Source organism: Capsicum annuum, chromosome 4 (assembly GCF_002878395.1).
Source record: "Capsicum annuum cultivar UCD-10X-F1 chromosome 4, UCD10Xv1.1, whole genome shotgun sequence".
Taxonomy (NCBI): Eukaryota; Viridiplantae; Streptophyta; class Magnoliopsida; order Solanales; family Solanaceae; genus Capsicum; species Capsicum annuum.
In genome coordinates this window covers 161,412,495-161,429,493 of record NC_061114.1, presented here as the reverse complement: position 1 = coordinate 161,429,493, position 16,999 = coordinate 161,412,495, and the positions used below count along the sequence as shown (strand labels likewise).

At 37.5% G+C, this 16,999-nt stretch overlaps 1 protein-coding gene across 2 annotated transcripts; it reads right to left on the bottom strand.

The window, feature by feature from the left end:
* Positions 1-10,851: 10,851 nt before the first annotated feature.
* LOC107867768 (N-acetyltransferase 9-like protein) lies at positions 10,852-16,509 on the bottom strand. 2 transcript variants are annotated; one of them, XM_016714170.2, is made up of 6 exons: positions 16,217-16,509; positions 14,674-14,745; positions 14,088-14,175; positions 11,630-11,762; positions 11,479-11,517; positions 10,852-11,169 (listed from the first exon to the last, which is right to left on the bottom strand). In XM_016714170.2, exons 1-6 carry the CDS (start codon positions 16,389-16,391, stop codon positions 11,089-11,091), a joined length of 588 nt encoding a protein of 195 aa, XP_016569656.1. In that variant the 5' UTR covers positions 16,392-16,509; the 3' UTR covers positions 10,852-11,088. The 2 variants fall into 2 exon arrangements, with proteins under 2 accessions (XP_016569656.1, XP_016569655.1); XM_016714169.2 differs by having other exon boundaries at positions 14,088-14,187; positions 16,217-16,496.
* Between the last annotated feature and the right edge of the window lie 490 nt (positions 16,510-16,999).

Below are 16,999 nucleotides of genomic sequence, written 5' to 3'. Positions count from 1 at the left end.
AAGGAATGAGATTATTTGGGAGAAGCTGGAAGTGGCCTCAGTGGAGGACAAAATATAAGAAGTTTACGTAGTTTCGGGCGTGTGATGAGGAGGGGATCTGATACTCCAGTGTACAGGTGTGAGACACTGGCTATGGATGGTTTTAGGCAGGGTAGAGGTAGGCCGAAGAAATATTAGAGGGAGGTTATTATGCATGATATGGAGCAATTCTAGCTTACAAAAGACATAACTCTTGATAGGAAGGTGTGGAAAATATGGATTAGGGTAGGGGGTTGGAGGGTGAGAGTGCGTCAGTAACAATAGGGGAGCATTTTTTATTTGTGTCTGAAGTTTCTTGTTCGTGGCATTGAGTGATGTCTATGATTTTGGATAGATAGTTTTTAGTATTATCTTGTGGTTGTAGCATTATCTTCTAGCTAGTGGTATTAGATTATATTGTAGATTGTACTAGTTTATATGCATTTATGTTATGTGTTTGTTATACTACTATCGTTCCTAAGCGGAGGGCCTATCAGAAACAACATCTCTACTTCATCTGAGGTAGTGGTATGGTCTGCGTACACTGTACTATCCCCAGACCTCACTATGTGGGAATACACTGGGTATGTCGTTGTTGTGTTGTTTTTCCTGGTTTGGTTTGCTAATTTGTTGAACTCCTTTATTTGCTATTGTCTTTCAATGCTTAAATCATTGATTTCGGTGTTTCATTTATAGTTATGCTTATATATATATTATTTTTATTGTTAATTATATAGTTCTTGTGGTCTTTTCACTTATGATTTATTGTTTTGGATGCTTTATTAGGTCGTTTTTCTTTTAAATCATGCTTCACATCAATGATGCAGTGGCATCACTTAATGAGTGATGAGGAGCCTTGTCACTTTTTCCGCATCACGTATACCGAAACACTGACCTAGTCTTTTATTTGGGTATTATGGGCTATACTTTATATTGGATAGTGTCTTCGTTTCCATATTTATATTTTGTCAAACTAGGTGGCAGATTTGGGTTGTGACAAGAAAATTTCAAAGCAGAAGAGATTTCATAGAGACAAAATTCAAATGTACTTGGTTCAAGAATGGAGATAAAAACACTAGTTGTTTCCATGCACATAGGCATTTTAACCATATTAACAACTTCTGATCCAAGTTCAGGGAAGTGTGATGCGGCAAAAAGTGACAAGGCTTTGCATCACGCGAAGAGTGAAGCGATGCAAGACCATCATTGAAGTGAACCAGTGAAGAAGAAGAAGGCGCAATAGTAGTAGTCACACAGTGAAGAAGAAACTGAAGTCGCAGCAGTGGGCTTCAAAGTTAATCTTAGAAAATTGCAACAGTGCAGTAGTTATTCTTTTTAACTTAAAATTGATCCTAAATATAAAATCAACACCAAGTCACTCTTTTTTTAATTTAAAATTGACCCTAAAAATAAAAACAACATAATGCTCGCATCAGCCACACGCAGTGAGAGGAGCGCGCATTATCGCATTATATGACGATGCGAGCGCATTCTTGAACACTGCTTCTAGTGAATAGGGAAGTAGTTCAGCACACACAAACTATCCGTGGTGAATTCCTAAGTTTTTTTGAAAATTTTTACTCAAAGACAGAACAATATAAGTCATATGCCTTTTGGTTAACAACTTTCCAGAGAGAATGGGTGGTTGCAAAGGGGATTTGATGAAGATGAAGTTTTAGGATTCATTCATCAGTACACAAGTGATAAGAATATCAGGTCAGAAAATTTCATGCTGGATTAAACGAAAATGCTAGAATATGATTAGAACAAACTTGATGAAGCTACTACACAATTTTCATTAGACATGCCAATTTGGAAAAAGTTTCGAGCAGCGAGCCGAAGAAGTTACGAGGACCACATACGTATTAGTTTGATAGGTAGCTTTTAGAAGATTGTATCCAAGGTACTGTCGAAAAAATGCAAGCTACTGTCGAGATCCTTTCTGCGCACATCTGCATAAGACTTTTGTCGGCTCTGAGAAGCCCTTTCTCTGATCAACTAAACTTTCTCTAAGGTGTCGAATACCAAGTCAGGCCCTACTACTATGGCCTCACCCACTTCGAACCAACTGATTAGAGATCTGCACCTCTTACCGTAGAGAGCTTCAAATAGAGCCATCCGAATACTAGAATGATAACTGTTGTTATATACAAACTCAATCAAACGCAAGTGGTCATCCCAAATCCCCTTGAAATCAATTGCACACGCCCTTAGTATATCTTCCAAGGTCTGAATGGTTCGTTCTGCTTGACCATCTGTTTGAGGATGAAAGGTTGTACTGAGTTGAACTTGGGTACCAAGACCCTTTTAGAATGCTTTCCAAAGGTGAAAGGTGAACTGGGTACCTCTATCTTGAATAATAGACAACGGAACACCTTGCAATCTGACCAACTCCCTGATATAAAGTTTAGCGTAATCCTCAGCTGAATAAGAGGTATGTAATAGATGGAAATGAGCTGATTTGGTCATCCTATCTACAATGACCCAAACTGAATCATGTTGATGACGAGTACGAGGCAAACCCATCGCAAAGTCCATGTTCTCTTCTTCCCACTTCCAAGTAGGAATACTGAACTCCTGCATGGACCTACTAGGCTTCTGATGCTCTATCTTAACCTGCTGACATGTAGAGCATTTAGCCACGGACTCTATTATATTTCTATTTATCCCACTCCACCAATAAATCTCCCGCAAATTGTGGTACATCTTAGTGGCCCCTGGATGAATAGAGTAGCACACACCATGTATTTTTGCAATAATTCGTTGCCTCAAGTCATCTACACCTGGAACACACAGACGACCCGGACAACGGAGAACAACATCTCCCTCTTAGGAGAAAACCTCTACCTTTTGATCTCTGATCGACTCTTTCAACTTAATAAGACTGGGATCTCTATCTTGATTTTCTTTTACCTTGGATACTAGAGATAATTCGGAACTACTCTGTACCCATATACTACCTTCTGTTGAATCGACTAAGCGGACACCTAGTCGGGTAAGTTGATGGACTTCCTGAGCTAACTTATTCTTACTATCCTCAACATGAGCAACACTACCCATAGATAGTCTACTAAGAGCGTCAGCCATTACATTGGCCTTGCTTGGATGATAAAAGGCACCCATGTCGTAATCTTTCAAAAGCTCTAACCACCTTCTCTGACGGAGGTTAAGATCTTTCTGAGAGAATACGTACTGAAGGCTCTTGTGATCTGTGAATATATCTACATGAACACCATACAAGTAATGCCTCAAAATATTTAAGGAAAAAACTACGGCTTCTAACTCAAGATCATGAGTTGGATAATTCTTCTCATGGGTTTTAAGCTGTCTGGAGGCGTAGGCTATGACCTTACCATGATGCATGAGGACACAACACAAACCTACTCTGGATGCATCACAGTACACTATGAATCTATCTGAATCGTCTGGAAGAGCTAAAACTAGTGCGGAGGTGAGTCGAGTCTTCAAATCTTGAAACTCTTCTCACAAGGATCTGACCACTGAAACTGAACCTTCTTCTGAGTTAATCTGGACATAGGGGATGCAATAGACGAAAATCTTTCAACAAACCAACGGTAATAGCCAGCCAAACCCAAGAAACTCCTGATATCTAATGGAGAGATGGGTCTAGGCTAGTTTCTCACTGCTTCGGTGTTTTGAGGATCAACTCTAATGACATCACCAGAGACAATATGACAAAGAAATGCTACTGACCTTAGCCAAAATTCTCACTTACTGAATTTGGCGAACAACTAATGATTTCTGAGAGTCTGTAATACTATTCTGAGATGGTTTGCATGATCATGCTCATTGCGGGAAGAGACAAGAATGTCATCTATGAAGACTATGACGAACATGTCCAAGTACTGCTTGAACACATGGTTCATTAAGTCCATGAAGGCTGCTGGGGCATTGGTAAGACCAAAGGACATAACTAAGAATTCGAAGTTACCATACCGAGTACGAAAAGCTATTTTTGGAATATCACATTCTCTGACCCTGAGCTGATGATAGCCAGATCTGAGGTCTATCTTAGAAAAATAGTTGGCACCCTGAAGTTGATCAAATAAGTCATCGATTCTGGAAAGTGGATACTTGTTCTTGATGGTGAATTTATTGAGCTGACGGTAGTCTATACATATTCTGATAGAATCATCTTTCTTGCACATGAATAAGACTAGTTCGATCTACAAGGATACACTAGGTCTGGTGAAATCCTTATCTAGGAGATCCTTCAACTGATCTTTCAATTATCTAAGTTCTTCTGGTTCCATTCTATATAGCAGAATAGATATGGGCTGAGTATCTAGAAGAAGGTCTATACCAAAGTCTATTTCCCTTTTGGGAGGAATTCCTGAAAGATCTTCGGGAAAGACATCTAAATATTTATTCACTACTGGGACTGATTCAAGACTGGGAGTTTCAGAACTAGTGTCCTTAACTCAAACAAGATGATAGACACATCCCTTAGATATTATTTTTCGTGCCCGAAGGTAAGAAATAAGCTGACCCTTAAAAGCTGAAATGCTACCCCTCCACTCTAGGACAGGTTCATTCAAAAACTGAAATTGGACAACTCTATTTCTGCAGTCTACTGTGGCATAGCAGGAATAAAACCAATCCATACCGAGAATGACAACGAAATCAGTCATCTCTAATTTGACTAAGTTTGCTGAAGTAACTTTCTGAGATACCATAACCGGAAAGTTCTTGTATACCCATCGAGATACGATAGGTTTACCCACTGGGTAGATACTGAGAAGGGCTCTGCTAGAATTTTAATACTAACTCCAAAATCAACCGCTATATAAGGAGTAACAAAAGATAAAAAAGCTCTTAGATCTAGCAAAGCGTAAAAATGTACATGAAAGATCTATAACGTACCAGTAACCACATCGAGAGAATTTTAGTGATCCTTTCAGAACTGAAGAACATAGAGTCTGTTTGGGTGTTGCCCACTGGTAGCACTAGAAGAGGCACCCTGCTGATTCGGACGATCGGACTGAGTTGGAGGGCAATTACACTGACCCTGAGGACCTGGCTGGGGAAAATCTCTAACTTAGTGGCCTAGCTTGCCACATCTAAAGAAAACATCACTGCCATCTTTGCAAGTACCCTGATGGTGTTTGCCACATGTCTGACAAAGAGGATAGGTTCGGGCACTGCTAACACTGCCTTGGGACTTAGAGCCTGGCGCCCTATCTCTGTTGCCATCTTTGAATTTCGACACTGGATCACTGGCTAAGGAAGGATCTAGAACGAATGACTTTGGGCGGAACTGAGAACGACTTTCACCCTCTGACTTAGGCTGAGCAAAGTTAAAACTACCTGTCCTTGCTCTCTTATTCTGCTTCTCTTTCATCTAAATCTTCTGCTCTTCTATCTGTTGAGCATGTATCATAAGCTTGGCTATGTCCATCTCACTAATCAGCATTGTAGATCTGCACTCATTGACCACACTATTATTCACCCCAGAAACAAACTTACTCATCTTTGCCCTGCTGTCTGTCACTACATGAGGAGCATATCTAGCTAATTGAGTAAACTAAAGAGAATACTCTTTCGCTATCATGTTGCCCTGTCTAAGGTTGATAAATTCTAACACCTTAGCTTTCCTCAGCTCTAGGGGAAAGAATCTATCTAGAAAAGCAATGACAAATTCCTCCCACTCTATGGGTCCTACATCTATACCCCTCTCGGGCTTTCACTATTTGAACCATGTGTGAGCCATATCCTGCAACTAATATACAGCTATCTTAGCAATCTCACTAGAAGTAACTCCCATGATATCTATAACCTTCTGAACCTAATCAAGGAATTCCTGAGGGTCCTCGTCTGACTTAGACCCGAAAAAAATAGAGGATTCATTTGAGTGAAGTCCCAAATCCTGGCTGCAGTTGAATTGGCCATTGGGTTGGCCAGAATAGCAGTTGTTCATTCATTCTGAGCAGCAACTGAGTTAGCAAGAGTAGTGAATGTTGCTCTGAATCTGCATGAGAGACATGTTCATCCAAGGGATCTGCTTGGACGGGTTGAGGGGCTGACTGATTTCTGTTTCTTCTTTTGGGAGGCATGTTCTGTAAATAAAAAGGGAGAAATGAATTTAGACTGAGAGTTAAATTTGAGCTCATGCTCACTGGCACAACATGAATGTTGAAAGAAGGGAAACTGTTTCTAATATATCTCATAGCCTCCTGTCCATAAGGGTGGCGCGCAACACACCCATGCACAAGACTCTACTAGATGTGACTTTCAGACTTCCTAGGACACTATTGAACCTTAGGCTCTGATACCAAGTTTGTAACACCCCGAATCTGGTATCCAGAATGCCACACGGTTCTTATAACCCCGAAGGACTATAAGCTATCCCATGACTGATATCTGTACCTGAGCACTACGTAATATACTGTATAAATGCTGAATAAAAGGCTAAAAGGCTAAAAGGCCATAAGGTTCAAATATATGATAAAATATACATCTGAAAAATATAATATATCAATACCAAAACGACTGAGATAACTGTCTGAATATGTTATAGTCTGGAAGCCTCTAAAACTAACTAAATAAGGAGTTGATAGCATATGTCCCCAACTAACCCCATCTACTGAAATAAACTAAGTACTGAAAGAATGAAATAATCAAATAATAACATCCTTGAATGATGAGGACTCACTGCTAGTCTGACTGCTAAAACTGGAATGCTACTGATGCTCTGGAGCTCGTGCTTCTGAACCTATGGTATAAAACATCATAGCATAAATGCGTCAGTACGATTGAATATACTGGTATGCAAGTGAGTTAGGCTGAATGCAAGGGTTTATATGCATGAACAATATTGACTGACTGAGTAACATGAACATGAGAATACATGCATGAATACGTGAATAGTAACTGAGATCATGACATCACTAAATCTGAATACTAATAACATAAGTTTTCGTATAACGGATATACTATTATCTGAATGACTGTGTCTGATAGTTCTTTTTCTGATGGAACTAGTTGAGTTCCGTACTGAATTGGGTGACTGTATGTGACACTTCTGAATTTTGTAGAACTATCTGAGTTCTATTACTGAGGCTGAGACTGTAACTGTGGAAAATAGTCATTTAACTGACATGCCCCTAATAAGACATTATAGCTGAGTTGGGGTCCAATCTGTAACCCCAATTAGAAGGGTGTCAATATCGCGCCACTAGTAAGGACAAGCTGTGAGTAATCCCTCATCTAACAGGTACTCTAAGGAGAATGGTGGGACTCTTATATAACAGGTTAAGCCACCCCATCTACCCTCATCTAGCAGGTTTGATGTCTCAACCTACACTGGCTGCGTAGTTTTGGAGCGCAAGGATTGTTTCTAAGAATCACACCCTCTTATAACAAGTAAGTTCCCATCCTTGGACTCACTCGGTGCTGAATCCTACTCCCATCTGAATAGACACTAAACATGATTAACTGAACTGAACTGGACTACATTTATTTAGTTCCGTTGACTGATGGAATATTACTGAGATCTGATAATTGACTGAGATTATTGAGATTACTGAGTTTTCCTGAGTTACGTGAATGACTGAATTCTACTGAGTTCTGAAACTGACTGAGAATACTACTGATCATGGCATAATTGAGATTATCATGAAACTAACACTGGCTCTAGGCATACAACTAAATTGCCAGATACAAGTATCCCAGAACTCGATAGCATGAAACTGACAAGACATGATACTTCTTGACACATGACCATAGTTAATAATTCATAGTACAATCATTAGGGATTTTCATGAAGTATTCGCATGCTATAAGCTTACACATTAATAGGAATACATGTAAACATATCATAATTTCATAAGCCTAATCTCATAAGCATTACGTCAATCCATTACAAAGCATAACAATAACGTAGGAGTCATATCAAACATAAGAGAGAAACATTGGTTTATCAATTTCGGTCATAAATGAGTCATAGGGCATTATTCCTATTCTCTTAGGCATTTTATCAAACACCTTGCATGGATATCTTTAGGCTTAGGCATGGATATTGAAATAATACTCCATGGCAACATTTTACACTTCCAATGTAAGAATTTCAACCACATACTGACATATTCTCATGATAGTCATTAAAGACTTCAACTTGGAAATCAAACAAAAACATAAACATGGATATAATTCAATTCATACCATGGAATTCAAAGTTTATATTTCAAATAGGGTTTCTTGAGCTTCATGGGTGAAAGGAACCCATGAATCAACACTTGACATACCTGGGTGGATGCTTTCCTGAAGATTGGTGGAGGAAACCTTGAATTCTTGACTTGAAATTAAACACCTAGGGTTTCTTGTTCTTGGGGATTGATCTTTGAGAGAAACCCTAATTTGATGTTATAAATGAATAATGAAGTTATGAGCTCTAGTCTGGTTTAATTAGGGGTTAAAACGGGTGGAAAAAGGCTCAAATACCCTTTTAAAAATGGCTTAAAATCGTTGATCGAAAGTGACGACGATTTGGTCGACGGTCCATCGGTCCTGAACGTCGTACTTGGCCAGAACCTGAACTTTCTGCCTCGTCTGCGATGGTTTGGGCAACGTCCATCGCTAGCTCAACGGTCCGTCGGTCCTGATCGTCGTACTTGACCAGAACCTGAATCCCTGCCTCGTCTGCGACGGTTTAGGCGACAGCCCATCGCTAGCTCGACGGTCCGTCGGTCCTGACCGTCACACTTAGCCAGAAGATGGGTTCACTGCCTTAATCGCGGCAGCTTGGGCGATGGTTCGTCGCTAGCTCGACGGTCTGTCGGCCTGACCGTCGCTTCTGGGCAGTTCCGACAGTTCTCTGTAAAATGTCCATAACTTTTTACTCTGATGCCGAATTTGGATGAAATTGGTATTGTTGGAAAGCTAATTCAATTTTTCACATGATAAAAAGTCAAAATTGGAGAAATTCTATCTAATTTAAATATTAATCATTTAGGAAGTCATCGCTAACTCTTCTGGATACTAGATTTGACTTAAAGAAAGTTCAGGGTATTACAGAACCCGCGAAGACTTCAAAATAGAGAATTAGTTCTAAAACCAAATGAACTGTCCGGTAACTGACTATCAGTTCTAGCAAGTCATAAATGACTAGGGACAGCTATAAGAAAGCTCTAACGACGAAAATGTGAAAAATGACCTGAAGGGTCATTACACAATTGTTGGATCTTTCAAGTCTTAACACACTGGTGTTCTGGTTTAGTCCTTCAGCTCTTTTAAAGACAACTCTTCAAAGATGACTCTTCAGAATAGATACCTTTCATTAAATTTTCATCATACATATAAAAGATTAATGGGTTTCAACTTATCCAAAATAAACCTCATACTTATAAATATTTACATTTTAAGCCTAAAAATTTTAATACTTTATTAGATTATAAAATAAGCTCATTTAGCGATAGCACATTTGCATATAATATATTAATATGTGAATCCACAATTTATATATTACTACCACCTTTATGCAATGAGTAGGATGGCTCGTCACATACTTGAAGAGGTCCTAAGGTAGCACAAGCATAATTAGTCAACTACATTAATTAATTCTCCTCTGTTGGAGTTTTAACACTTTTTCTTAACAAATCTACCCACGTCTCATTCTCTCAAAACAACGGATACGAAACATTCAATTTCCCTAGACCCGTTCATAAAATGTACACATTAGAGGGTTATAAATTACCTACCAACGTCCTGATTTCTCAACTTGCACAAAAGGTTACATCCTACATCCTCAGAAATTGCAATTATCAGACTCCGCTCTAGTTTTCGGAAGAGAACGCCTTTCTGTTTCATATAGGGTCCTCAAAGTGCGGACCCACTTGGTGTTGGATCTGTTCCACAGGAAACTATTATCTTTCATGGTGCTTGTTTTTCCTTTTGTTCCCATGGCGTCAAACTCAACATCCAAACTGTTGTTCTGCATTCTTGCTTCACTTTTTCTTGTTACCTCTGCTCAAAACTGTTCAAACCACATTTTCCCAGCCAATAGAACTTTCACCTCTTGCAAAAAACTTCCATTTTTAGAAGCAAACTTACACTGGAACTACAATTCATCCAGCGCAGAAGTTTCAATTGCATACAGAGCTAAACAAGATCCTAAGGGGTGGGTAGCATGGGCTATCAACCCTACTAGACAAGGCATGGTCGGATCACAAGCATTAGTTGCTTTCCGTAATTCAAATGACAGTATGATAGCTTACCCAACACAAATAACAAGTTACAATCCATCAATGGAGAGAGAAAATCTCAGCTTTCAGGTTTCAAATATATCGGCAGATTACTCTAACAACGAGATGATTATCTTTGCGACTATAGGGACACTAGGCAATGGGACCACAGTAAACCATGTCTGGCAAAGCGGAAGCTCAGTCTCGAGCAACATCCCTCAGATGCATCCATTATCATCCCCACACCTTCAATCATTTGGTAAAATCGATTTTCAGACGGTTTGAAAACAACTGCCTGAGAAAGTCATCTTTGTTTTTTATCAAATAAATTAGTGATGAAAAAATTCAAATAAGTACGTAAATAAAAAGGTAAGCATCTTTTGCTTTCGCCCAATATTCCAGACCAGGTATCCAAAATGTCTAGATTAAAAGTTCCTGGCAAATTACTGTAGAATAAGCTGTTTTCTTTGTCATCTCTTTAACGATTGTTTGTTTAAACACGAACCAGACACAAATTAGTCAACAATCTAACAGTTGCTTCATTTTATTTTGTATATAGAAGTGTTGTTGCTGTTGTATATATCATGGTGACCTTCCGGAGTAATATAACAGGGAGGAAAAGAACAAAAAGCCATGTTTAAAATTCTTTAAACGCCTGGATCAGATTAATTAGTGAAAAGTCAGTTTAAGAGTCGCAAGCTTTGATTCAACAGTCTCTGGATAAAACTAATCACCCACATAATATACTCAACACCCTCCAGGCTGAGAGGGATGGTCTATCCGGGTATTATGAACATATAACCATGTCGCCAATTAACAGATGATCAGCTCATTGACCCGATCATCTGCATACACAATGCATATTCGGGTGCTATGAATGTGTAACCATATTGCCAACTAATTGACGCAGCTCAAAAATCTTTGACTCAGTCATTGGCAACTCCAAGGTCATCTGCACAACATATTTAGATTTCGATGTCAGCTAAATTGAATAAGACAATAGAACCAGAAGGGAAACTTATCCAAAAGGAGGTTTTGATTAGGCCTCCTTTTTAACCAACTTGACAAGTATGAGATTTAAGGAACCCCGGACCTCTATTCAAATTCAACTTGGACGCAACAGTTAATTACAATGTTCATGAACAGAGATCGAAGATTTAAACCACTGAACTATCGTTCTAGCAGCATTAACTCTTGGTGGTGGGTGAAATATCTTCAAATCGGCCAACAATTCACTATTGAGAAAGAATTATCAGCTCACCTCGTTGAAGATTTCACTGTAAGAGGTCTCCTCGAAACCCTGCAAAAAAGCATGAGGTTGCTTGTCAGACCATCAGCTCTGTAGATCCAGATTTACATGTAAACGGGTCACTTATGGACTGTGTGCATGAGCTAGTGGTTACAGAGGATACCAATTTTTGGAATAGACTGAGAGAGCTCTGATTTAATTCTCCAATTTTGGCGCAGAAGGTATGTATCTTGAAATTATCAACAGCAAATGTCATCATCATGAGAACAGATTCTTTGCCAAGACCTTTGCCACGACTATACTAGCAACAGCAACATAAGAAGCGGAAAATTAGTTGGAGAAATAAAAAGAATTGGTAGGGACATTGATAACATACAAACAAAAATGGACTTGCGACATGAGGAGAAGTATGAAAACCTATGTTGCTCATACTCGGGTATCCGATATGGGTGACGATTCAGCAAAATCTAAATTTTAAGATTCAGGGATACCGATCCAAGTATAGATACGGTTGTTGGGGATCGTCTAAAAAATCAAAATTATAAAATAGAGCTATAAAGATGTTCTAAATTTTGACAGATATTTTGTGGAAAAATTGCATGTAGGTTGTAGAATTCAATCTTTCATTCTAATAATTTCTGCTAAAGTCTAGACATGAATCAGCATATTTCTTCTATTCTCCTACCATCTGTCGTACACAACAAAATAGCACACCAAATACTAAAGCATATTACAGTAAAACAAATATAATTAAAAGAATCAGACATAAACTGAATTAGCAAAAAACCTTTAAGAACAACAATGGCATAACTCTTGAAATAAAGAAACATAGCTTATAAAAACAAGATAACTTAAATAAAGTGCAAGTACGAAACTAGAAATAAAGACATAATGGAGTCACAATTAGTTAATCACATGACTTTCAAACAGAAATTCAATAGTAGAAATTCAGCCTTTACCAAAAATTATGAACATTTGAACTTAACAAAAATTGACAAAGCAAAGTCAAGTTAACTACTTCTAGCTTTCTTCCTTATAGCTTCAAATTTTCCAAAGACCACTCATTCTAGACAAATCAATTAAATCATTAGTCATCTAATCAAAATCAAAACAACCTCCACCTAAAGCAACATCAAATTTAAATGAATAAATATATTAAAAAGTTTTCATGAAAAAAATTTAGCCATACAAAACAAACCATTGAGGAAAATATCAAATAAAAAAGAGAAAGTGCCTAAATCCTCCCCAACCTTTACCAGTAATCCCAACTACACACTCGAATTTCACGGGGGTTCTTTCACCCCTCAGAACATTTTAAAAATGAAATTATTTGCTCCCTAAATGTTGAGGTGGCAAAGTGAGTGCATTTCACTCTCTTTGAGTGAGCGAGCACGAAAATTACTTATTAAAATTTTATTTTTAATACTTCTTTACATAAATATATATAATTTTAATTATTATTTTTCCTTATTCCTTTTCTTTCTTCTTCTCTCTCTCACAAAACAAAAAGATTCAATAACTCATTAATGGCATCCAAGACTAATCCCTCGTCTTCCTCATCTCCAATTTCATCAACATCAAAAAATTCTCGTCATCGTTTGTAATTCCATTTCCATTTCCACCATTATCGTTGTTGGTAGTAATCCTCCCACATCTTAGATTCAATATTCATCGTTGCCCTCGCTGTTGATGCTGACATGCACCGCCGGCTTATCCTCATCTTCCCGAGTCTCTTTTGCTGTTCCAATTTCATGGATGTGCCCAAGCATAAAATCCACAAAAAAATCCATTTATTCTACTTTAAAAGGAAAATCCTAAATTCCACGTGAAATTATACAAAGTTACCCCAAAAAAAAGGGGTAAATACAAAGGTGAGGGGTTTCCTTCTTTCTTCTCATGCTAAAAGCCCACACCAATAAGCCCGAAGCACAAAATTCTCTTGAAGCAAAAAAAAAAGTATATATCTCTACACATATTATTATACAGAGCGAAATGAAGAAATAAAGAGAAACAAAGAGATCCGTTCACTGCTAAATCAACAACAAAAGAAAGAAAGAGATCCGTTCACTGTGAAATCAACAACAACAATCCATTCGATCCTCCCGTGCTTCTTCCAACCTTTCAACTCTTCAATTCGTCTCTAAAATTAAGCAAATTTAAAATAAAATTAACAAGTGTATACATATTCTTTTCGTTTCCAACTTCAAATTAAGAAGAAAGATTATTGTAGATTCTTCTTTGATTTGTTTAGATCCGATTCATATTCTACGGCTTGAAATTCTTCATCATCTTGGTGTCTCTCCGTATTCTACATGCAATCCATTGTTTCTTTCTCTTTCAAACAAAGAACAGAGAGTCCTAGGAAATAGGCTAGGGAAAAAACACTAGGCTAACCCTGTAAGTGCTTCTTCATCCTAATCCTAACGGATGAACTACCTCTTAGGAAACAAGGGATAATTATCCCTCCCAATGACAGAAAAATTTTCACTCCACAATCACAAATATAGATAGGAATCTAATTTTGCAACAGAGAGGGTTCTTATAACGTGGAGGAAAAAATCAACTAGTGACATAACATCAAGAGTCAATGCAGCAAATCAGAAATATAAAAGCACGTGTACCTTTTTGGTTCAGCTATCATAATCTCAACTTCAGCCATCTGGGGATCATCCAAGTCATTCATGTATATGTTCACATCACCAACCATGGCTGCCAAAAGCACTATGGTCAAACTGAGAATCACATATCACTCTGGAAAAACCAAGTTTCAACATGCTGGAAATAACTTTTGGACAACAAATTGGAACCAACAGCGATTTCCTTATATCTGAATACCCATGGTTTTTCTCTCAAAATTAACTTTCCCATATGGATATCAACTTGAAATCTAGTGTACATACACTCAACCCCCACTTTTTCCATTTGTAAAAATATAACTGCCTGCCAAAACTACTGAAAGCCACTTTATTAAAAAAACAAATTGTAAAACCGAGAAGAAAATTCTATTAGAGAACTTTTCGACTAGTTGAAGAAAATTCAGATCCCATATAAAGAGCTCCATACCTTAGTATGATTATACAGAGTAAATTACCACAGCTTCCTTGCTAATCAAAGATCATAAGTAAAACCAAGGGGATATTAACATTGAAATAAAGCTACATGGAGTGACTAAATTAAAGTAGCCAAAAATCAAAACAAGAACGCAACCTTCAACATGAGTTTCTCCATGAATGAAGTTTCCAACAATTAGTTCCCTGTCCAACACGATGAAAGTCTGCTCTGCCATTAAAAAAACAATTCCAATAACATTATGTAAGAAGCCAAATGAAGAAAACAAAACCATTAAATTTCCAGAACCTCACTATCTATTCCTTCCTATCCCAGCCAAAAGCTGACATAAGCCATAGTTCAGGAACAATTTACCACATAACTCTAGCATTTGATTTAGAGTACGAAGTATGCAAGCCATGCTATAAATCAAACTTATAATTGGTCCTATCATTAAGCATTTTTCCATCATTCAGCAAAAACAACAGTAATTCAGGTGGCTTATAAAGAATATTATTAAAGAAATTCAGGTTCTTCTTCGCTAATATAGAAAAAGGGGTCACTATCTCTAAGCATTGCATACATTCCAAATCATTAGTATAAGATAGCAGTTTCTCTTTGAGTATCCAAAAACGGAAGAAGAAAACCTAGAAGGTGAAATTCCATTCAGAAATAGAATTGAAATCCATACTTAAGGGATATTGAATAAGAGTGATTCAGTCAGAGATAGCTTTTCTTTTCTTGACAATCAAACCTATTTTGCAATTCACTCAAAGAGGTGAATAGGGTCCCAATAGAGATATGTAAAAAGGTCTGATTACGCGTATTCTTAATCCCAAATGGAATGTAACGACCCATATGTAAACATGGTATTATTTAAATGGGTCCGAACGGCCCATAATATCATAAAAGTCAGTGTAATAAAGCACCAACACACATTCACACCATAATAAAAAGAAGGCAAAATACATAAGTGTGCCCTATAAATTGGCCTTAGCTGGCATCTATGCCCTTCAACTTTGGGTGTGCACAAGTAGGCACATAAACTATCATAAAGTTAAACAAGCAGACACGTGTCCTATGTTGCAAATAGCAAGACTGAGAAGATTGACTCAGGAACCAACTTCATTCTAAGCTCAATTGTAGAATTCAGACATAAACATGAAAAGACACTATCTCTTTGGCATCAAATTACCCTCCAAAACATTAAAGATCAGCACTTCTATCTTAGAACCCAAAAGGAAAACTCAAAAAAGAAACATCGAAAGTCAAATTTCAATCAGAGACAGAAAGAAAGGCATACTTAATGGGTACTGGGAGCAGGAAACCATTTCATGTCGTTGTTTTAACCAAACAAGAAAGCAGTGAATCTGGCAAGGATAGGTTTTTTCTTCAGCAATAATCAAAAGAGTAACTATATCTCAAACATACGGCAATATAACTAAGGGGTCTTGGGTCCAAGAAACATGCATTTCATATTCTTGATTTAACCAAAAAAAAAAAAAAAGGCACCCTAGTACACTAAAGCTCCCACTATGCAGGGTTCGAGAAAGGCCAAACCAGACAAGAAAAACAGTAGTTCTGGCAAAGATAGTCTTTCCTTATGAGCAATAAACAATTCTTTCCTTATGAGCAATAATCAAAAGGGTAACTATATCTCATACATAACAATTAAAATTTGAAGGAGAAAAGGAAGGCATACTTAAGGGGTCTTGGGTCCAAGAAAGTTGCATATCATATTCTTGTTGAAGGGTGAGTGGTTCAGAAGCAGTAGCTTGAAGGAGAAGAGGATCCTGCATCCATTCATGGTACTTGGGCACATGCTCTTTCATGTAGGGCACAAGTATCACCTTCTCCCCTTCCACGCTCACCTTCATTCTCTCTCTCAGTGACCAGCTTAAACTTTAAGCGCAATAACCAATTAGGGGTGTTCGCGATTAGGTTGAAACCCAAATCAAATCGCAAACTAAGGGTGTGTTTGGTACGATGGAAAATGTTTTCCAACAACATGTTTTCTAAGAAAATAAATTAATTTTTTATTTATTTTCTCATATTTGGTTGATGAGTAAAAAGTATTTTCTGAAAATTATTTTTTGGTGTTTACCGGTGAGTGAAAAATATTTTTTAAAAAATATTTTTTAGTGTTCAGTTGGTTTGAAAATACTTTTTAGGAAAAATAGTTTGATATGCTCCTCCATTCCAACCCAACAAATCCAATGCATTTCAATGCTGCCAAGCCGAATAGTAACTTGCCTAAATGTATGAAGTAATGAATTTAGTAAGTTCCCAAATATATATTCGACACACAATAAATATAATTTTGAATACTTTAGTAATGCTAGTAACGCTAATCAAGACTAGCTAATTGTTAACCTAGTACACCACAAAGTCACGTTCATATGTTAAACTGAAAAGCAACTCAACAAGCTATAGAAACTAATTTAAGCATAGCAAACAATACTTATATCGGGTACTACTTAAACAT

Coding starts and splice junctions, on each gene's coding strand:
- LOC107867768 (XM_016714169.2), bottom strand. CDS start 16,391: ATGAAGGTGAGCGTGGAAGGGGAGAAGGTGATACTTGTGCCCTACATG. Junction 14,188..14,673: donor TGGAGAAACTCATGTTGAAG/GTTGCGTTCTTG, acceptor GTTTGACCATAG/TGCTTTTGGCAGCCATGGTT. Junction 11,170..11,478: donor ACAGTGAAATCTTCAACGAG/GTGAGCTGATAA, acceptor TATGTTGTGCAG/ATGACCTTGGAGTTGCCAAT.